Source organism: Bufo gargarizans, chromosome 8, assembly GCF_014858855.1.
Source record: "Bufo gargarizans isolate SCDJY-AF-19 chromosome 8, ASM1485885v1, whole genome shotgun sequence".
Taxonomy (NCBI): Eukaryota; Metazoa; Chordata; class Amphibia; order Anura; family Bufonidae; genus Bufo; species Bufo gargarizans.
The window spans coordinates 169,810,753-169,834,407 of record NC_058087.1 but is presented as its reverse complement, the minus strand read 5'-3'; the positions used below and the strand labels follow the sequence as shown (position 1 = coordinate 169,834,407).

The 23,655-nt window shown below is 43.1% G+C and overlaps 1 protein-coding gene across 1 annotated transcript in view; it reads left to right on the top strand.

Moving 5' to 3' along the window:
• Positions 1 to 6,848: 6,848 nt before the first annotated feature.
• LOC122944548 (squalene synthase-like) overlaps positions 6,849 to 23,655 on the top strand; it is a 68,352-nt gene continuing 51,545 nt past the window's right edge. Inside the window, exon 1 of the mRNA XM_044302948.1 lies at positions 6,849 to 6,998. Coding sequence (XP_044158883.1) covers positions 6,900 to 6,998 — 99 coding nt within the window. The 5' untranslated portion in view covers positions 6,849 to 6,899. The remainder of the gene's footprint in view (positions 6,999 to 23,655) is intronic.

The following is a 23,655-nucleotide window of genomic DNA, read 5'->3' as shown; positions in this document are numbered from 1 at the left end:
TATTGCTCAAAAACGTAGAGTAGTAATCCCGCTTATACCTGAGTGCTCGATATTATTATATCAAAAGATCCTTTTGGTTAAAATTATGTTTTTAGCCATACTCTTAATTACTCGAATCTGGATTTCACATAATACTCCAAAGTCAAACGAGTGGTTACATCTGGTAAACAAGGTTAAGAGATATGAGTATGTTTTATATAACACAATAAATTCAGAAGAAAAATAATGGTCTAGGATTTGGGAAGATTGGAAGTGGTAGATTTTTTATTCATTTTTTTATTCCAGGGCCCCTCCCCCCCCCCCCGACTTTCTACATTTTATTACTTTATTGTTTTTCTTCATTTACTTTTTTCCTTCCATTTTAGGAGGGATTAGAGACGCATCGCTAGTGAGGGAGGGTGGAGTTGGGATGATTGGGTTGGGAACGAGGAGGAAAAAAATTCTTCCTGCCTTGACTGTGGTATAAAGGGGTTAATTCACTTTAAAAAGTAAATAAAAAAAAAAAAAATGAATTTAACAAAAGAAATAAAAACATTTAAAAGATACAGCAATAGTTACTAGTATTAGCAATAGTAATTAGACTACATACACACCCATACAAACATCCTGCCCCTTTTTTGTTCATAAAAATAAATATATTTATTATATTTATATATATTTTTTAGTTTTAGCAATAGTATAGTGGAATTTGTATGTGTAAAATACACAAACATTTGTTTATTTTAAAAATCTTGGTATTTGTTTTAGCTTTATTTTGTAAAGCAGGGTTTTTTTCTGCGTAAAATATAAAAACGCACCCAAAATGTAAAAAAAAATTAAAAAAAATTAAAATGTCCAAATTTCCCCAAGATGAATACCTTAGGCGAATAACATACAAAAAAAAAAAAAAAAGTCACTTTGAAGGGGCTTGTAGAGTTTTTGCACTGTACAAGATTTTTCTGGTATTACGGTGCTATAGAACCAGCAATAGAAAAATAGTCCGCCAAAATCCAAAATGCGCTCTAGTCTTTTGAAGTCTTGCGGCGGGACCAGCCAGTAGATAAATTACATAAATAGCGTCTATTTTCAGAGTACAAGTGTACCGGAATGGTTTTAGAAATGTTTTGTCTAGAAACCTTTTGCAATAGCTAGAAAAAAAAAATTGATAAAGGAAAAATATATTTTATTTTCATAATTTTCACAGGTTTTCCTTAAATATATATATTTTTTAAATATTATATCCATCATCTAATGGCACAAAAGAAAGGTCTAAGGCAGGGGTGCAGAACCTGTGGCCCGCGGGTCACATACCACCCTCGATACCATTCTGTGTGGCCCCCAAACATCTAGTAAAGAGTATGTCTATGTCTTGTGGCTGCTCACATGTATCTTTCATGTATTCTCCCATTAGATGGGAGTCCTGTAACTGTAACTAGACATCAATGATATATACTGTATGTTCAATATGCCAGAAATACAGTATTTCAGTTGGTAATCCCCCTTTTAAGTTTTATTTTTGGCCCTTGGAATTAATTGAGGCTGACAATGTGGCCCCAACCAGAAAAGGTTGTGCACCCCTGGTCTAAGGTGTCCTGAGAAAAATAATATCAAATACACGTAGGCTGGCTCAGAAATTAATCAGTTATTTGCAGTTAGATAGACGCATTGCTACAACTAAAAAAACTGGCCTGGTTAGGAAGGGGGATAAAGTGGTTAAATTTGTAGATAAAGACTCTCTCGCCTTTGTTTGGCGTTCCAAATTATATATAATAATCGCTGCAGTGGGAGAGAAAGAACTCGACACAAACTGTTATGTTTACTTTACCTCCTGAAACAGTTAATTTAACATGAAAATATATTAGTTATGTCTGAATATTAGAGATGAGTGAAGTTATGAAAAATTCAATTTTTTTTTATGTAGTGTGTGCAATGACTGGGAACATCAATCGCGGGTTTAATCAGGGTAAAATAAATAACTAAATACATACTCACCTTCTCCGTTTGATCGCGTAGAGGCCGTCGCTGCCATCTTGACTGGAGACACTGCGTGAAATCTTGCACGGTGATGTGATGACGTCATCATGCTGCCCGGGGTGGTGACATCATACGTCACCGCGCACAAGATTTTGAGGTATCTTCAATCAAGATGGCTGTGACGGCCTCTTTGCGCTCAAATGGATGAGGTATTTTTTGGGGGGTTTTTTAATGCCATTTCAGGGAAAATTTATTTGTTACCTTCCTCCATCCATAAGTGGTATGGTCTCCTCACAGCCAGAGAGAGAGCGGGGAAAGGGGGTATGATACATGCTACCTTTACCAGATAGTAGAGTAACATGGGATCTCGGGTAACTTCTTCTACTATTGAGAAGAGCGTGGCCCAAAGTGTGACACAGATCCGTGTTACATCAGTTTTCTTTTTTTGCGGATCTATTGTAAAAATGCCTGTCCTTGTCCGCAAAACGAACAAGAATAGGACATGTTCTATTTTTTTATGGAACGGACTTGCGGACATACAGATATGGAATGCCCATGGAGTCATTTCCGTTTTTTTGCAGCCCCATTGAAATGAAAAGTTCCACATACGAGCCGCAAAAAAAATAAAAATGGAACGGACACGGACAAAAAATATGTTTGTGTGCATGAGCCCTTATTGGCATCCAGTGACACCAGTGGCGTGGATTTAGAAGGAACATTACACAGAAGATCTACTTGAGGAGCCATGAAAGAGAATGGGCATTTCCAGCACAAGTGAGTTGTCAGCCCGGAGGAAGTCGGTCGGCGGTTCCAGGGAACAGAAATCTGACCGTGTGGTTTCTGGGTTTACCACCCAGGACCAGCCTGGTGAGTAATCTTCGGTGCAATATTCAAAAGCATTTGGGGGTTATGGGGGATCTAAGGTTGTGCAGAAGGGGGAAGTCGTGGGTATGGGATCTGTTGGTCAGGGAGGAGGGGGGCTGGTTCACCAATCGTGGTTTCGTGGAAGTCAGTAGGTGTGGAACAGGGGTCTGCAGTATCTTGCCTGTCGCTGGTGGTGGGGGAACAGAGAAAGACCAGCAGAAGAGGTGGCACCGAGGAAGCCACTGGGGCCGGTGTCAACAGTGGTCAATAAAGGCACATCGGAGGATCAGGGTGCAGAGGAAAAGGCAGCAAATGACATTCGTATGGCGGGGAGGTTTATATTTGTTTTCAGGGACCTGGGGGCTCATTTAAAAAAGTAGGTTTGACCTCCTTCACGAAATTTGACATACTATTTCATCACATGTCGGGTCTTTAATGCCTTGCGACCTCCGCCATACATAGCCGCCGGGTTCCAGAGCAAAAAACCTAGAAGCATGCACTTCCAGATGTGTACCGGCTCCGCGATGTGCAGCAGCCTCTGTGCTCCTGAATGATACGAGGCTGCCGCACATAGGCTCCTCTGGAGATCCTTCCTACTCCATAGGAATATAGTGTGAATCTCATGGACCCCAACGCTAATGCATTAGGGTCTATGAGAGAAGCAATCTAATGACAGCTTACTCAAGTTCCCTATGGGAACTATTCAAAAGTGTAAAGAATAAAAAAAAAAATATCTATTTTTTTAAAAAATATACAAATTCTAATCTTCCCTCTTTCCCCAAAATAAAAAGATAATAAAAAAATAAACATAATGGGAATTGCCGCCCGTACTATTAAAATAGAAAAATATTTGTTCCACACAGCAAACGGCAAAACAGAAAAAACAAGTCAAGATGGCAGATTTGCCATTTTTGTGGTCACTTGACCTTCCACAATTTTTTTTATAAAAAGTGATCAAAACGTCATGCACACCCCAAAACAGTGTAAATAAAAAGAAAAAAAACAAGTCCTCATACGGCTCTGTGAACATAAAAATAAAAATGCTATGGCTCCATAGAGACAGGGAGTAAAGAACAAAAATGCAAAAACGGAAATGGTTTGGCTCCTACTATTGTGTGTGTAGGGGCAGTAATGGACTATTCTTACAGTGTTGGGGCCGGGGTTGCCAACCGTCCAGAAATTTCTGGACAGTCCGTAAAAATAGGCAACTTTTTTCCTGTGTATGTGAAAAAAAATACATGTGTCCGGTAGGGTTGTTGCGATACTAAAATTTTGATTCGATTTCGATACCATAAAAAAGTATTGCGATACTTGATACCATTCGATACCACGCAAAAAAAAAAAACACCAAAGAAGCCGCGTGCATTCCGCATTTTTTTTAAAATGTCGAATCGCGCAGTTTGTATTTATTATTTTTTCCATTCTGCGCAGATGAGATTTATTTTATATTTTAATAGTTTGGACTTTTTGGACGTGGCAATATGTGATATGCTTATTTATTTATTGCTTATATATAAAATTGGGAAAGGGGGTGATTTATACTTAATAATTTGGAGTTTTTTTTTTACTAACTATTAGCCCCCTTAGGGGTTAGAACCTGAGATCTTTTGATCCCTTGTCCTATTTACTCTATTAGGGTGAATAGGACCTCACACTGTCCCTGCAGCCCTGTGCACACGGCAGCAGGGAGCTGACCATATCAGCCAGGGCTTGAGTAGCGTCCTGGCTGCCATGGTAACCAATCGGAGTCCCAAGATTACACTGCTGGGGCTCAGATCAGAACTGCCACCAATGAGGAGGAGGGGAGGGGACCCTGTGGCCACTGCCACCAATGATTTTAATACTGGGGGGGTTGACGGGAGGGGCGCACTGTGCCACCAATGTTTTTAATACGGGGGGGCGGGCCCATTGCGCCACCAATAATAATTAACCTTTAACACAGGAGGCAGGTGCTGGCAGCAGAATCACGTAGCCGGCACCCTGCCTCTGACAGAGAGCTGCGATCAGCGGGTTAACTGCCACTGCCATTGATCGCAGCTCCCTGCTGGCTATGTGTCACCACCACTTCTGTGAGAAGGTATGTTAGATGTTCTTCTCTACCTGCATGACGTTCTTTGTTTTGGTTTCACTTTGTCATCTCCTTTCCTTCTCCCAGCTGTCACCTATTTACACTATTGTCTCCCTTTATATTCCCTCCCATACTGCCTCACTTTACGGATTATACTTCTTCCTGGATTGTGTTCACTGCTGGAGGCTGCTTCTGCTGATTCCTCAGATAAGTCTGTTTCCTTTATTTGTGTTTCCTTGCTGGCTTGATTCTAGGTGACCCTGACTCCGTCCATATTAAGTGCAGTGAGCCGGTGGTCGTGTCCCCTCACTATTATAGGGTTTTCAGGTGTCACATAGTATTAGGTACGTGGACATGCAATCATCTATCATAAAGACCTTTGCATGGCCATAGCAGTCAGGGAGAGCTCTAGGGGTTTTATAGGGCTCACCCATATGCTCCTTAGTTTGGCATCAAGCCAGTCAGATGTTTATTTATAAGTTCCAGCTTTCTGCAACACCATCTGTGACACTATGTGATTCTGCTGCCGGCACCTGTATTTGTAATAAACGTTAACTTTCATTGGTGGCGCAGTGTGCCCGCCCCTCTCTCTTCTTATTTGCAGCAGCGGCACAGGGGGAGGGAAAGAGTGACTCCTTCTCCCCTGTGCTGCTGAGGGAACATGGCCCGCGCTGACAGCAGCGTGCTCCATGTTCTCTGATCCTAGGCTGCGCTACTGCTACTATCGATAAATGTCAACTCCGAGTATCGTATCAATCCCGGGACAAAAGTATAGATATTTCAATAGTGTCCGGGAATTTTTTAAGGCTGGTGGTTCTTGACTAGATTATTTTGGTGGTAATTATCATCATTTCACAGCTCACAGTAAATACTGATAATGAGCTCTTATCAGTATATTGAGCTATAGACACGGATTACTATTAGGGATGAGCGAATTGACTTCAGATAAAACATCCGAAGTCGATTTGCATAAAACGTTGTTCTAATACTGTACGGAGAAGTTGCTCCGTACAGTATTAGGTATCAAGTGGTACCTTGGAACCAAACCTGAGTTCGGGAAATGTTTTTTTATAGTACTAATACATTTATAAAAAGTTATTGCGCAAAGTCTCCCGGGACTTTGCGAAGCCATAATTTCGGCTCATCGGAGCCAATACATTCTAATACTTCTAAGAAGCTCCTTCTCCGTACAGTATTAGAACAAAGTTTTATGTGAATCGACTTTGGATGTTTCATACCAAGTCGATTCGCTCATCCCTACTTACAATATTTATTACCCATTATGGTTTTTAAATTTGTCTGTAAAAAATAGTGGCTGTCCGTGATTTTGGGATAAGTTGTCCAGAAAAAAGAAAAATTCTGGTTGACAATCTGGTTGGGGCACTAAGGGTATTTTTACTATGTGTGGGGCACTATTTCCCTGTGGTAGTGGGGGGGGGGGGGGCAGAGGGCACTGGGCGGGTGTATAGATGGGCACTAGGCAGTTACAGGCTGACTGTGAGGACCCCCATTATGTAGTGGGCGCCATTTCTCACACTCTGGATATACTGCGCCATCAGCCTCTGCATATATAGTAATACTGCAAGGAATGCTGGGGCTTGTAGTCCAACACCAGCCTCCTCTAGCGTCTGAGCCTTGGTACCACAATTCCCAGCATGCCTCTGCCCGCTGAGACACAAGGAGGACTCGGTGGTGTCTAAAAGTCCCGCGCGCTGTAAGGATAGATTCTATTGCGCAGTACCCGGATAGCTCCGCCCACATTTCCAAAGATATGTTCCGTCACATTGCCACAAAACCAATCACCTGCTAGCGCGATGCGTTACCCCGGCAACAGGTCTTCTCTAATTGGTTGGCATTTGCTCCAATCAGAGTTGTTAGTCCGCTGTGGAGCTGAGGAGCCATTGGTCGGAAATGACAGGTGAAGACGGGGCTAGAGAGATGAACCGCTGGCGGGTATATAAAGGACTAGTGTGGGGCTGCAGAAGCAGAGCATCACAGCTGGAACACCGCGGACATGGACTTCCTGAGGTCTCTAGGACACCCGGAGGAGATCTACAACCTGGTCAGGTTCCGGCTGGGCGGCTGTCGGCTCGTGCTGTCCAAGCAGGACCGGGTAAGAGCACGGATATAGAGGAGGCGCCGGTCTATAGGCTGTCAGCAGTGTCCTACGTCTGATCTGTGTCCTAGAGGCTGTCAGCAGTGTCCTACGTCTGATCTGTGTCCTAGAGGTTGTCAGCAGTGTCCTACGTCTGATCTGTGTCCTAGAGGTTGTCAGCAGTGTCTGATCTGTGTCCTAGAGGTTGTCAGCAGTGTCTGATCTCTGTCCTAGAGGTTGTCAGCAGTGTCTGATCTCTGCCCTATGGAGGTTGTCAGCAGTGTCTGATCTCTGCCCTATGGAGGTTGTCAGCAGTGTATACAGTGAGTGATGTGGACACCAAGTATCTGCTGCTTATTACAGGCTATAATATATTGTACTGTAGGCCCCTCATATCGATAATCACAGCACCTGGGGTACTGGGATGGTGGGGTGTGTGTGTGTGTGTGTGTGTGTGTGTGTGTATATATATATATATATATATATATATATATATATATATATTTATATATATATAGCAGTGACTGACCATTTATTTGTAATATGCTTTAAGTTCTGAAATTTTTAATTTCTATTAGAAAAATAGCTCTAAAAGGGCCCTTTTTTAAGCCTTAGCGACGCTCCTGTCTTCTGAATACATAAGGCTACTTTCACACTAGCAGCCTTCTCCGGCAGGGGAACAGCCTGCTTGATCCGTGCTACCCCTAGTGAACCGTGCTGCGGTGCACTAGTGGTTGCATGGATTTGGCAGGCTGCCCCCCCTGCCAGCACAGCCTGCTGGAGAAGGCTGCCGCTAGTGTGAAAGTAGCCTAAGGGTCCATTCACACATCAGTGTGTGTTTTGCAGATCCGCAAAACACGAACAGCGGCAATGTGCATTCTGCATTTTGCGGACCACACATTGCCGGTACTAAGAGAATATGCCGGACGAGAATAGGACATGTTCCATTATTTATTTATTTTTTCCAGGATCGGAAGTGCAGGTCCGCAATTCCGGATCGGGACCGCACACGATGTGCAGCCCCATAGAAATAAATAGGTCTGCAATTCCGTTCCGCGGAATGGAATTGCGGATGTGTGAATGGAGCCTTACAGTCAGTGTTAGCAAGTCTCCACAGATATGGAAACGGAAGACAGGAGCGTTGCTAAGGCTAAAAAATGGGCCACTTTAGTGCTATTTTTCTAATAGAAATTTACAATTTCAGTAATTTAAAGTACTGTATATTACAAAAATGATCAGTATCGCTGCCTTTACACATTACAAAAAAAAAGGAATGACAGTTACACTTTAACCCCTTCAGGACCCTGGAATTTTCCTTTTTTGCTTTTTAATCCCAACCTTCCCATAGTCGTCCCCCCCCTTTATTTTATTTTTTATTATTCACACAGCCTTATGAGGGCTTATTTTTTGCGGTACAAGTTGTACTTTCTAATGGCACCATTTATGGTTGCATACCATGTAGTAGGAAGCGGTAATACAATTCCAAATGGGGTAGAATTGGGAAGGGCGGGGGGAGCACAATTCTCATAAAGGTGTGTGTGTTTTTTTTTTTTTTTTTTTTAACACTATGTGGTAAAATTAACCTGTTATCTTTATTCTCCAGTTCAGTACGGTTACAACAATACCACACTTGTGTAATTTTGAGTTTTTCATACAAAAAAAACCTAACCTTTTGAGGGAATTACTATATATATATATATATATATATATATATATATATATATATATATATATATATATATAGTAACTTTTTTGATCACTTTTTATAAAACAAAAAAAATTATTGGGTAGTTGAAGTGACAAAAAATGGCAAATTGCCCCCCCCCCCCCCCGTTACGCCGTATGCCATTAATATTAGGTTTTAATTTTATGGACATTTTCGCACACTGCGACACCGATTGGTTGTTGTTTTTTAAGTATTTCACCCTTCTGCCCGGGTCTTTTTTTTTTTTTTTTTTTTTTTAAATCTGACGCTTCACTTTATGTGGTAATAACTTTGGAACACTTTTACTTATCTAAGCCGTTCTGAAACTTTTTTTTTTTTTCTTGAGACACATTGTACTTCATGATGGTCATAAATTTGAATGACTATATTTTACCTTTTTTAGTTATGAAAAAAATCCCAAGTTTACAAAGAATTTTGAAACCTTCGCAATTTTCAATTTCTCTGCTTTTAAAACAGAAAGTGATGCCTCATAAAATATTTATTACTTAACATTCCCCATATGTCTACTTTATGTCAGCATCATTTTGTAAATTTCATTATTTTTTTTTAGGACATTAGAAGGCTTAGCAGCAAATTTTGAAATTTTTAAGTATTTCCAAAACCCACTTTTTAAGGAATATTTCAGGTCTGAAGTCACTTTGTGGGGCTTACATAGTAGAAAGCCCCCATAAATGACCCCATTGTAGAAACTACACCCCTCAAATTACTCAAAACCGATTTTACAAACTTTGTTAATTCTTTAGCTGTTCCACAAAAATTTAAGGAAAATGGAGATAAAAAAATCTGCCCAAAAAAAGATAAAATCTAGATTTTTTTTATTTATTTTTTTCTTAACCCTTGAAGTGTTAAACAGCCAAACAAAACTAAATATTTATTACCCTGATTGTGCGGTTTACAGAAGCACCCCACATGTGGTTGTAAACTGATGTAAGGGCACACGGCAGCAGAAAAGGAACGCCATATGGTTTTTGGAAGGCAGATTTTGCTGGACTGGTTTTTAGATGCCATGTCGCATTTGAAGCCCCCCTGATGCACCCTTACAGTAGAAACTCCCAAAAAGTTGCCCCATTTTGAAAACTAGGCAATAAGGTGCCAGTTTCATTGGTACCATTTTTGGGTACATATGATTTGTTTTGATCATTCATTATTACACTTTATGGGGCAAAGTGACCAATTTTTTTTTAATTTTTGGCACAGTTTTTATATTTACAGCGTTCACCTGAGGGGTTAGATCATGTGAGATTTTTATAGAGCACATCATTACGGACGTAGTAATACCGAATATGTATACTTCTTCTTTATATAAGTTTTACACCATAGCATTTTTGAAACAAAAAAATGTTTGTGTCCCATTGTCCGAGAGCGATGGCTCTTTTATTTTTTGACCAATCGTCTTAGGTAGGGTCTCTTTTTGTGTGGGATGAGGTGATGGTTTTATTGATACTATTTTGTGGGACATTCGCCTTTTTGATCGCTTGGTGTTGCACTTTTTGTGATGTAAGGTGACAAAAATGGCTTTTTTGTATTTATCGGAGGGGTGGCTCATGTGATATATTTATAGAGCTGGTTGTTACGGGCGCGGCGATAATGTGTGTTTATTTCTGTCCCACTCTGGGACTTTTAACTTTTGAGGGTCTGATCCCTGCTGCAATGCTTTACAATACATCTGTATTGTAATGCATTGCCTGTTAGTGTATGACTTAGTGTCATACACTAACAGGTTGCCATAGAAGATGGGTCCAGATGCCATGCTAGGCATTGGGCAGCCTCTGTCACAGCAGCGCGGGGACTTGATGCGCTCCTTCACCCGCAGCAAACCACTACTATGTCGCGGTCAGCGCTGACTGCAGCATAGAAGGGGGTTTATCCGCTGGCATCACTGTAAACGGCGATGCCGGCAGGTACATCAGGGGCCCGGCTACCAGGGACTGCTGGACCCCTGCAGTGGTCGGGCGCGCACCACTCAGGTGCCCGCCTGATCACCATGACGTACTACTACGTACAAATGTGGAAAGTCACTGACTTCCATGACGTAATAGTACGTCACATGTCGGGAAGGGGTTAAGGAAAGGGGGGGTGATTTGAACTCTTTAGGTTTTTTATTTTTGTAGACTCTCATTTTCTTATCTTATTATTTTTTTTTTGGTCACCTTGGGTGACAATAACTGGCAATTATTAGATTGCCCATAGTGTTCATTGATGGCTATATAGCCATCATTGAACACTTCATTTTGAATCTAACAATATAATGCTGCCACCTAGTGGCCTGTATTGGTATATTCCTGAAATAGGCACAGAAGCCTGCTTGAGGCTTCAGTCGATTTCAGAGATGTAACGGGTTCCCTGATCTCAGCCGGGGAACACTGTTACCGGAGCGGAAGCGTGTGACTTCCACTTCCAGACTGATCAGATGCCGTGGTTACATTTGACTGATGGCACCTGAAGGGATAACATGTATGCGATCAGCCTTATGGCTAACCGCATACATGTCATAAAAAATATAAAATAATGTAGCAGCACAATGGAAAAAATAGTAATTAATTACCGTTCCTTAATGTGGTGGTGCCAGCTGTGTTGGGAGTCAGTCCTGTACTCCCCCAAACATGAATAAGGCCTCTTTCACACTTGCGTTGTCCGGATCCGGCGTGTACTCCACTTGCCGGAATTACACGCCGGATCCGGAAAAACGCAAGTGTACTGAAAGCATTTGAAGACGGATCCGTCTTCAAAATGCTTTCAGTGTTACTATGGCAGCCAGGACGCTATTAAAGTCCTGATTGCCGTAGTAGTAGCGGGGAGCGGGGGAGCAGTATACTTACCATCCGTGCGGCTCCCGGGGCGCTCCAGAATGACGTCAGAGCGCCCCATGCGCATGGATGACGTGCCATGCGATCATGTGATCCATGCGCTTGGGGCGCCCTGACGTCACTCTGGAGCGCCCCGGGAGCCGCACGGATGGTAAGTATGCTGCTCCCCACTACACTTTACCATGGCTGCCAGGACTTTAGCGTCCCGGCAGCCATGGTAACCATTCAGAAAAAGCTAAATGTCGGATCCGGCAATGCGCCGAAACGACGTTTAGCTTAAGGCCGGATCCGGATCAATGCCTTTCAATGGGCATTCATTCCGGATCCGGCCTTGCGGCAAGTGTTCCGGATTTTTGGCCGGAGCAAAAAGCGCAGCATGCTGCGCTATTTGCTGCGGCCAAAAAACGTTCCGTTCCGGAACAGAAGACATCCTGATGCATCCTGAAGAACGGACTGTCCATTCAGAATGCATCAGGATAATCCTGATTAGTATTCTTCCGGCATAGAGCCCCGACGACGGAACTCTATGCCGGAAGAAAAGAACGCAAGTGTGAAAGAGCCCTTAACTGGTAAAGAAACCGCAGACCTGTGTGCTCTTTCTCAAGCAACTTACATTTTGAACAAAAATCAAATACATATACCCTCTTACCAAACCACATGACTCAATTGAGTATGCTAATTAGCAATTGCCAATTCAAAATAGATCCCACCTCTTTCTGTGTTCCCCAGCAGTGTAAACTATTTATCATCTTATCCAAATCATAATCCTACTTATTCTATTATCACAAATATTAAAATCGTGCTTACTATTATCGCCGATGCGTTCCTGGAGGACATATCCCAGAAGAGGCCTTCAAATTAAAGTTCTTGATATGGAAGAACACGCTCCATCTGGCGTTCCTCTAATCTCAGGGCGCATGCGCGCCTTCGTCTGTTTGATATGGCGTTGGCATCGTCCCATGGCGCCTGCGCAGAGTGTCCCCGGCAGATATCAAGGAGACCAAACGTACGTCCTCACGAGCGCATTGCGCCTGGTATACACATAGACCAGATGCGACGTCAGGCTCTCTGCACCCGCACAGCGCCTCTCCAGCGGCGTCATGGAAACGATGTAAACATTCAAGTTTAAAGTCTCTCTGCTACAGCCATATTAATACACTGAATGCGGTGTTCGTTTTTACTTCATTACATACCTTGGTTTGTATTAGGCCTGCACAATATATCGCCAAAGCAATTGCAATTAATCGCCATATCGCAATCACCAAATGGCCAACCCAAAAATGCTGCAATTTTATTACCATATTTTTCGCTTTATAAGACAAACTTGCCCCCCCCCCCCTCCAAAAGTGGGGGTAAAATGGCAGTGCGCCTTATAAAGCGATGGTTGACTTTTTACGTGGTTGACACGGATGTATCGCCAGCCGCTATGCTGCACAGCGCGGCCGGAGATACATCAGTTACACTGCGGGGAGGGAGGAGGGGCTGGAGGCAAGTCGTTATTTTAATGAACAAATGTTCTTTTATTTATTCTATTTTATTTATCTGTTCTGTGCAGCGCTAGTAAGAAAATGGCAAGTTTTGGATTTTGGACTTTTGCAGTAATGCAAATATGTTATTTAATTTAGTAAAAGATGTTTTATTTTGAAAAACACTGAGCATTTCAGTTCTTGAGATAAGCATAACTACATTTCTGCATCATCAGTAATTTGTGTGTGCTTTTGCCTTGAAAATCCAAGCAAATAGACCTCTAGCACAATTCCCTTTAAAATATCGCATTGCATATCGTTATCGCAATTTTTAGGGCCCTAATCGCAATCGCACAAAATTCCTGTATCGTGCAGCCCTAGTTTGTATAGTTATTCATGACGGTTCAAATCTAACAGCTTTCCTTTTAAAAGGGCACCTCTGTCGTTCATCCACAGGTTCCATAGGGGCCAACTAAAAATCCATATAAACAACATGGTATCTTATTGCTACACCATAATTCAAAAGTAGGTCGCCAAATCCCAATGTCTCCTCGGCTCCATAATTGGTCATAGAGGGCTCGTGCATTCATTCCATAGGGGGGACGTCCTCCACACTGATTAAGCGCGGGTCGTAACCTTCCCCTAGAGAACCACTCCAATACCCTGGTTGGCACATCTACCCCACATTGGATATGGGGCAGATGTACCTTACAGTCAATTCACGGATGTGTCCTCCATATTACAAGAGGAACGCCCCACCTATGTGTCAACCACATCTGACTGGTCTAGCCGGGTGGTTAGGCTGCCCGTCACCAGGCTAACCCCCCTAATCCCAGCTAGGCCGCCCCATTCGAACCGGTCCTTTTATACACCTTATAGGTAATGGGCTAAGTAAGTCCACAGAGAAGGGGTACATGGCACAAGATTCCAATCATGGTATAGACTACAGGGACCATGTATTATAGAACAATAGTTCTCAATTACTTTTTTGGCCACAATAGAACCAAAATGGTTACAGACCATATTGGTTGTCCGTATAATAAAGTAAAACAAACAACAAACTGAGCTATTATAGATGTCAATCTATTCAGATCCTGAGTGATGGCTACCGTATATGTCTTCCAATACCAAGGTCTCCTCTCGGATTATGTCCCCAGGTTTCATCAGCAATATAAATTTCTATAAAGAAATGTGATAAGAAAAGTATATATGATCACAGCCTTAAAGGTTGGGTACAATACTTTCTTAAAAACAAGTGTCCAATAAGTACATTAGGTACAGTGTACGAAACCAGAGAGGTAAAGACAAGAGCCCTTTCGGCTTAGAGTGGACCGATCCTGAATTCCCTATTAAGACCTCTTGGTTCAAGTGTTTGCAGTTCAAAAATCCACCTTGGCTCCAGCCTTTTTAGTAATATTTCCCTGTCGCCTCCTCTCCTTTGAAGAGGTACTCCATCAATCACTCGAAAGCGGAGTGGAGAGACGTTATGCCTGAGTTTCAAAAAATGCTCCGGCAATGAGCATTGCAACACATAAATCACATATTCTGATCTAGATTTGATATCTTTTCCCTGTTCTGGGATGTGTAAAATGTATTCGTTATTTGCGCTGAGTTAAAGACAAGAGGGATGCAATCGTATACTAAATATATACAGTACAGACCAAAAGTTTGGACACACCTCATTCAAAGAGATTTCTTTATTTTTATGACTATGAAAATTGTAGATTCACACTGAAGGCATCAAAACTATGAATTAACACATGTGGAATTATATACATAACAAAAAAGTGTGAAACAACTGAAAATATGTAATATTCTAGGTTCTTCAAAGTAGCCACCTTTTGCTTTGATTACTGCTTTGCACACTCTTGACATTCTCTTGATGAGCTTCAAGAGGTAGTCACCTGAAATGGTCTTCCAACAGTCTTGAAGGAGTTCCCAGAGATGCTTAGCACTTGTTGGCCCTTTTGCCTTCACTCTGCGGTCCAGCTCACCCCAAACCATCTTGATTGGGTTCAGGTCCGGTGACTGTGGAGGCCAGGTCATCTGGCGCAGCACCCCATCACTCTCCTTCATGGTCAAATAGCCCTTACACAGCCTGGAGGTGTGTTTGGGGTCATTGTCCTGTTGAAAAATAAATGATGGTCCAACTAAACGCAAACCGGATGGAATAGCATGCCGCTGCAAGATGCTGTGGTAGCCATGCTAGTTCAGTATGCCTTCATTTTTGAATAAATCCCCAACAGTTTTACCAGCAATGCACCCCCACACCATCACACCTCCTCCATGCTTCACTGTGAGAACCAGGCATGTAGAGTCCATCCGTTCACCTTTCTGCGTCGCACAAAGACACGGTGGTTGGAACCAAAGATCTCAAATTTGGACTCATCAGACCAAAGCACAGATTTCCACTGGTCTAATGTCCATTCCTTGTGTTCTTTAGCCCAAACAAGTCTCTTCTGCTTGTTACCTGTTCTTAGCAGTGGTTTCCTAGCAGATATTCTACCATGAAGGCCTGATTCACACAGTCTCCTCTTAACAGTTGTTCTAGAGAGGTGTTTGCTGCTAGAACTCTGTGTGGCATTGACCTGGTCTGTAATCTGAGCTGCTGTTATCCTGCGATTTCTGAGGCTGGTGACTCGGATGAACTTATCCTCCGCAGCAGAGGTGACTCTTGGTCTTCCTTTCCTGGGGCGGTCCGCATGTGAGCCAGTTTCCTTGTAGCGCTTGATGGTTTTTGTGACTGCACTTGGGGACACTTTCAAAGTTTTCCCAATTTTTCGGACTGACTGACCTTTCATTTCTTAAAGTAATGATGGCCACTCGTTTTTCTCTACTTAGCTGCTTTTTTCTTGCCATAATACAAATTCTAACAGTCTATTCAGTAGGACTATCAGCTGTGTATCCACCTGACTTCTCCACAACGCAACTGATGGTCCCAACCCCATTTATAAGACAAGAAATCCCACTTGTTAAACCTGACAGGGCACACCTGTGAAGTGAAAACCTTTTCAGGAGACTACCTCTTGAAGCTCATCAAGAGAATGCCAAGAGTGTGCAAAGCAGTAATCAAAGCAAAAGCTGGCTACTTTGAAGAACCTAGAATATTACATATTTTCAGTTTCACACTTTTTTGTTATGTTTAGTTTTGATGCCTTCAGAGTGAAACTACAATTTTCATAGTCATGAAAATAAAGAACTCTTTGAATGAGAAGGTGTGTCCAAACTTTTGGTCTGTAGTGTGTGTGTATAATTTATTAATTTTTTTATAAAAAGATAGAAATTTATACTTCACCAGCAAATTTAAAATTTAGCTGTCTTAACCCCTTAAGGACACAGGGCGTACAGGTACGCCCTTGTGCCCTGGTACTTAAGGACACAGGGCGTACATGTACGCCCTGTGCATTTTCAATCACCGCCGCGCGGCCGGCGGCGATCGGAACCCCGTGCCTGCTCAAATCATTGAGCAGGCACTTGGGGCAAATGCGTCGGGGGGTCCGGTGACCCCCCTATGTATGCGATCGCAGAAAACCGCAGGTCAATTCAGACCTGCGGTTTTCTGCGTTTCCGGGTTATTCGGGTCTCTGAAGACCCGATAACCCGGAACAGGATGGTGATGGTGGTGTGATTTCACTCCACCAATCACCATCCAGCGATCCTGAGTGGTGATGGTGACATCACCACTCAGGATCGCTTTCTGATTGGTCAGGGGGCGGTCCGGCGGCAGATTCAAAAGAGGCAGGCGCCCCTCTCCTCCTCCTTTTGTGTTCCAGCGCCGGAGGAGAGAGGAGCTGCCTGCACGTGTCCACCATCGCTGCCAGCACCCCTGATCTGTGCCCCCAGGACCCGATCTGTGCCCCCAGCACCCCCCCATCAGGTACATAGGGACAGCTAGGGAAAGTTTGGGATAGGCAGGGAAAAAAAAGGGAAAGTTAGTTTTTTTTACTTTTCATTGCATCACCCTAGTTAGGGTGTCTGGGGTCCACAGCACAGCTGTGTGACCCTAGACCCCCCCGGGGTGCTGCCACTTGCCCCCCTCCCCCTGCCACTTGCCCCCCCCCCCCCCCACCTTTTTTGGGGTGCTTTTTTTTTTTTTTTTTTTTTTTTTTTTTTTTTTTTTTTTTGAGTTCGCTGACTGTGACCGGCACTTAGCGTCCGGCCACTGTTAGCGCATCGCACACCCCACCGCTGATCAACTTCGGACGGTTGATCAGCAGTTTTGAATTTTTTTTCCTCACTTTTTTGCCCTTTTTTTTAGTTAGTTTTATTTATTTTTTTCTGTTAGTTTTAGGGTGAGTTCGTGAACACCCGTGCCCCCTCACACACGCACACCAAATAAAGAGTTACACACACGCACATATACACGCAGACACACACTCCCCTATGGCCCGCCGGACGTTCTCGGCCGAGGAGGCATACGCCCAGCTTGCCTCCGAGTCCGAGAGTCCCAGTGAGGATGAGGATGACCCCACATTCCTGTTGTCATCCGCATCCTCCTCATCATCTAGCGATGATGATGAGCCCCCAAGGCGGCGGAGACGCCGCCAGGCGGAGCAAGGGGACCGCCATGTTAGGGACCCTGTGGCCCACACTAGTACGAGCAGCTCTGGGGCTCGTACTGGTTTCCCGGCCCACCAGTTAAATCCACCGGAGCACCCTGCCGGTGAACTTGTCTGGTGTAGCCCAGAGCGATACGAGCCCGTGATTCCTGATTTTGTAGGCCAATCAGGAATCCAGATTTCCACAGTGGGCTACACTGAATATGACTTTTTTTGTCATTTTTTCAGTGACCCACTGGTAAATCTGATGGTGGAGCAGACGAATCTGTACGCCCAACAGTTCGTCGCTCAACACCCGGGCTCCTTTTTGGCCAGGCCCGGTGGCTGGACGCCGGTCAGTGCAGCCGAAATGAGGACATTTTGGGGCATCGTGCTGCATATGGGCCTGGTCAAGAAACCCAGTGCCAGGCTGTACTGGAGTGGGGACGTCCTATATCAGACCCCACTTTACAGTACGGTTATGACACGCTCCCGGTTTGAGGCCATCAGGAAATGTCTGCATTATTCCGATAATGCAGCATGTCCACCCCGAGGTGATCCTGCCCATGACCGTCTGTACAAGATACGGCCGGTCATCGATCACTTTGGGGCCAAATTCATGGAGGCCTATGTACCTGGAAGGGAGGTCGTGGTTGATGAGTCTCTCATTGCGTTCAAGGGGAGACTCATTTTCCGCCAGTATGTGCCTTCCAAGCGGGCGAGGTATGGCGTGAAGCTATACAAAATTTGTGAGAGTACCTCAGGGTACACTTACAAATTTCGTGTATACGAGGGGCGAGATTCCCGGATTCAACCCCCAGAATGTCCCCCCACTCTGGGTGTTACCGGGAAACTTGTGTGGGACCTTATGCACCCACTGCTGGATAAGGGTTACCACTTGTACGTGGATAACTTTTATACCAGTATCCCCTTGTTCCAGTCCCTTGCCGCCAGATCCACGTCCGCTTGTGGGACCGTGCGGAAAAATCAACGCGGCCTCCCTGCCCACCCCCTCCAGGTACCTATCCCCAGGGGTGAGAACCGTGCTCTTACCACTGGAAACCTGTTGCTGGTCAGGTATAAGGACAAGAGGGATGTCCTTATGCTGTCCACAATTCATGGTAACGGCATCACCCCTGTCCCTGTGCGAGGTACCGCGGCAACGGTCCTCAAGCCCGATTGTATCGTCGCCTACAATCGGTATATGGGAGGAGTTGATCTCTCGGATCAAGTCCTCAAGCCATATAACGCCATGCGCAAAACCCGGGCATGGTACAAAAAAGTTGCGGTCTACTTGGTGCAGGTTGCCATGTACAACTCTTTTGTACTATCCCGAAGCGCTGGCAGCACAGGGACATTCCTCCAGTTCTATGAGGCAGTCCTCAAGGCCCTGATCTTTTCGGACCGGGAAAGAGCAGGCCGGAGTACCTCGGGAACTGTAGGCGCCCGGATCGTCCCTGGCCAACACTTTCCAGGTGTGGTCCCCCATACTGGAAAGAAGGGACGAACCCAAAAAAAGTGCAGAGTGTGTCGCAGGAGGGGGATACGGAAGGACACGACTACTCAGTGCGACACATGCCCCGATCATCCGGGCCTCTGCATTGACGGTTGCTTCAGGGAGTATCACACTTCCATGGAGTACTAAATTTATATCCCAATTTAGCACTGACATCAGATAAAAAAAAATGGTTCTCAGACTTGAGACACCCAAAAAAACTAAAATAATTTATTAAAAGTAGACATAGGTATTGCCGCGTCTGTAATAATCTCCTCTATAAAAATGCCCCATGACCTAACCCCCCAGATTAACACGGTCCAGAAAAAAAAAAAAGGTGCAAAAAAAGGTTTTTTTTGTCACCTTACATAATAAAAAGTTTAATAGCAAGCGATCAAAAAGCCATATAGCCCCCAAATTAGTGCCAATAAAACCGTCATCTCATCCCGCAAAAAATGAGCCCCCACATAAGATAATCAGATAAAAAAAAAAATAGAAAATGACTCTTAGACTTTAGAGATACAAAAAATTTTTTAGGGTATCAAAAAGGATAATATAGTCTAAAACCTAAATAATTGTAAAAAAAAAGTTGACTTATTAGGTATCGCCACGTCCGTAAGAATCTCCTCTATAAAAATACCCCATGACCCAACCCCCCAGATTAACACAGTAAAAAAAAAAAAAAAAAAAATAGGTGCAAAAAAATTTTTTTTGTCACCTTACATAACAAAAAGTTTAATAGCAAGCGATCAAAAAGTCATATAGCCCCCAAAATAGTGCCAATAAAACCGTCCGCTCATCCCGCAAAAAATGAGCCCCCACATAAGATAATTGGCTAAAAGAAAATAAAAAAAATGACACTTACAACTTTTTTTTTTGGGTATCTCTAAAGTCTATCAAAAAAGATAATATAGTCAAAAACCTAAATAATTGTAAAAAAAAGTAGACTTATTAGATATTGCCGCGTCCGTAAGAATCTCCTCTATAACAATATCCCATGACCTAACTACCCAGATTAACACGGTTAAAAAAAAAACAAAAAAACGGTGCCAAAACCGCTATTTTTGGCACTTTTCCATTTCAGTCCGTTTTTTCCGGTAAGAAAACAAGGGTTAACAACCAAACAAAAGTTAAAATTTATTACCCTGATACTGCAGTTTACAGAAACGCCACATTTGTGGTCGTAAACTGCTGTATCCGTAAAAGGGAGGCTGCAAAAGGAAAGGACCGACATGGTTTCTGGAAGGCCGATTTTGATGGCCTTTTTTATTGACACCATATCCCTTTTGAAGCCCCCCTGATGCCCCCCTAGAGTAAAAACTCCCTAAAATTGACCCCATCTAAGAAACTACACCCCTCAAGGTATTCAAAAATGATTATACAAACTTTATTAACCCTTTAGGTGTTCCTCAACAGTTAATGGCAAATGGAGATGAAATATCAGAATTTCAATTTTTGGTAACCTTACCTCACAAAAATGTAATATAGAGCAACCAAAAATTATATTTACCCTAAAAATACTCCCCCAAAAAATGCCACCTTATCCCGTAGTTTCCAAAATGGGGTCACTTTTAGGGAGTTTCGACTCCAGGGGTGCATCAGGGGGGTTGAAACAGGACACGGTGTAAATAAACCGGTCCATAAAAATCAGCCCTCCAAAAACCAAACGGCGCACCTTTCACTCTACGCCCCGCTGTGTGGCCGTACAGTAGTGTACGGCCACATATTGGGTATTTCTGTAAACGGCAGAGTCAGGGTAATAAAGATAGTCTTGTTTGGCTGTTAACCCTTGCTTTGTTAGTAGAAAACATGGGTTAAAATGGAAAATAAGGCAAAAAAATGAAATTTTCCAATTTCATCCCCATTTGCCAATAACTCTTGTGCAACACCTAAAGGGTTAACGACGAATGTAAAATCAGTTTTGAATACCTTGAGGGGTGTAGTTTCTTAGATGGGGTCACTTTTAGGGAGTTTCTACTCTAGGGGTGCATCAGGGGTCTTCAAATGGGACATGGTGTAAATAAACCAGTCCATAAAAATCAGCCCGCCAAAAACCAAACGGCGCACCTTTCCCTCTACGCCCCGCTGTGTGGCCGTACAGTAGTTTACGGCCACATATTGGGTGTTTCTGTAAACGGCAGAGTCAGGGCAATAAAGATACAGTCTTGTTTGGCTGTTAACCCTTGTTTTGTTAGTGGAAAAAATGGGTTAAAATGGAAAATTAGACAAAAAAATGAAATTTGCAAATTTCATCCCCATTTGCCAATAACTCTTGCGCAACACCTAAAGGGTTAACGACGAATGTAAAATCAGTTTTGAATACCTTGAGGGGTGTAGTTTCTTAGATGGGGTCACTTTTAGGGAGTTTCTACTCTAGGGGTGCATCAGGGGTCTTCAAATGGGACATGGTGTAAATAAACCAGTCCATAAAAATCAGCCCGCCAAAAACCAAACGGCGCACCTTTCCCTCTACGCCCCGCTGTGTGGCCGTACAGTAGTGTACGGCCACATATTGGGTGTTTCTGTAAACGGCAGAGTCAGGGCAATAAAGATACAGTCTTGTTTGGCTGTTAACCCTTGTTTTGTTAGTGGAAAAAATGGGTTAAAATGGAAAATTAGACAAAAAAATGAAATTTGCAAATTTCATCCCCATTTGCCAATAACTCTTGCGCAACACCTAAAGGGTTAACGACGAATGTAAAATCAGTTTTGAATACCTTGAGGGGTGTAGTTTCTTAGATGGGGTCACTTTTAGGGAGTTTCTACTCTAGGGGTGCATCAGGGTTCTTCAAATGGGACATGGTGTAAATAAACCAGTCCATAAAAATCAGCCCGCCAAAAACCAAACGGCGCACCTTTCCCTCTACGCCCCGCTGTGTGGCCGTACAGTAGTTTACGGCCACATATTGGGTGTTTCTGTAAACGGCAGAGTCAGGGCAATAAAGATACAGTCTTGTTTGGCTGTTAACCCTTGCTTTGTTAGTGGAAAAAATGGGTTAAAATAAAAAATTTGACAAAAAAAAGAAATTCTCAAATTTCATCCCCATTTGCCAATAACTCTTGTGCAACACCTAAAGGGTTAACAACGTATGTAAAATCAGTTTTGAATACCTTGAGGGGTGTAGTTTCTTAGATGGGGTCATTTTTGGGTGGTTTCTATTATGTAAGCCTCGCAAAGTGACTTCAGACCTGAACTGGTCCCTAAAAATGTTGTTTTTGTAAATTGCTGAAAAATTTCAAGATTTGCTTCTAAACTTCTAAGCCTTATAACATCCCCAAAAAATAAAATATCATTCCCAAAACAATTCAAACATAAAGTAGACATATGGGGAATGTAAAGTCATCACAATTTTTGGGGGTATTACTATGTATTACAGAAGTAGAGAAACTGAAACTTTGAAATTTGCTAATTTTTCCAAAAATTTGTTAAATTAGGTATTTTTTGGTGCAAAAAAAAATATTTTTTTGACTTCATTTCACCAGTGTCATGAAGTACAATATGTGACGAAAAAACAATCTCAGAACGGCCTGGATAAGTCAAAGCGTTTTAAAGTTATGAGCACTTAAAGTGACACTGGTCAGATTTGCAAAAAAATGGCCTGGTCCTAAGGTGTAAAAAGGCTGTGTCCCTAAGGGGTTAAAGAAGTCAGCGGTCACAGTTGAGAAGCAAGGGATGGTCAGGTCTCTAGTTCTGTCTCCTTCATTCCCCCCCCCCCCCCCCCCCGTCCCCACTAGTCTTCTATGTAATATTTTGGGTAATTACATTTAATTCTAATATTTTCTAAAGATCTGTATAATGAAATCTGAGGTAGATAGACAGATTTTAGATTTTCCTAAACTTGCATTATCAATAGCTGATTGTATGTCAGTGTTTTTGATCTATTAAGGACTTATGCAAATTGTGCCAACTAGTCTGCAAAAAGGTGAGACACTCCGCATTCTCAGAGGAAACTCAACTTAGCACTGGCCTGCTACTTACAAGCCATATGGGCATACTAATGAAGACCTGGAAGGGGCCACTAAGAATGCAGGGCAACTCCAGACATGGTGGCTGCTAACCCAGCAGGTGGTCTAAGCCATTCAGTAGGTGGATGAAATGATATCAGAAGCCAAAACTCTGACCTCATAACACCAACTTCCTCAGAACCCTAGTAATTCTGTTCAGCCTGACATGGGCTTCGGGGAGAGTCTGGACACACCATTCTGGACATGAGGCATTTCTCGGTATTCAGGATCTGGCCTTCTGGAAATCATAACCGATCATATTTGGTGTCTGTATGGCCGGGACGGGGCGACTCAGATTATGGGATCTTACCTGTACCTGCAGTCCCTGTCATATGGCGAGAAATTGCAGTGATTCATATTGCCACATCGGTCAGAAGTTTAGGAATGTGGGGCAAAAACCTGAATAATATCAGATGTTCCAGAAGGCCGGACCAAAAGGAGGGAGGTTCCATCACAGCCCACCCCTCTGCTGAGGGGGGCGGGATAAAAATGGATGGTTGGGAACAGTTAATTGTCAGACATTTTGGGGATCCACATTGTTTGGCGTGACTACCCGTATCCTCAGCTGTCCCCACAGCCAGAATATTACTGCTGCATCTCAGTAAGCCAGTATTCTGTATTTTATCCCTTTTTTATTT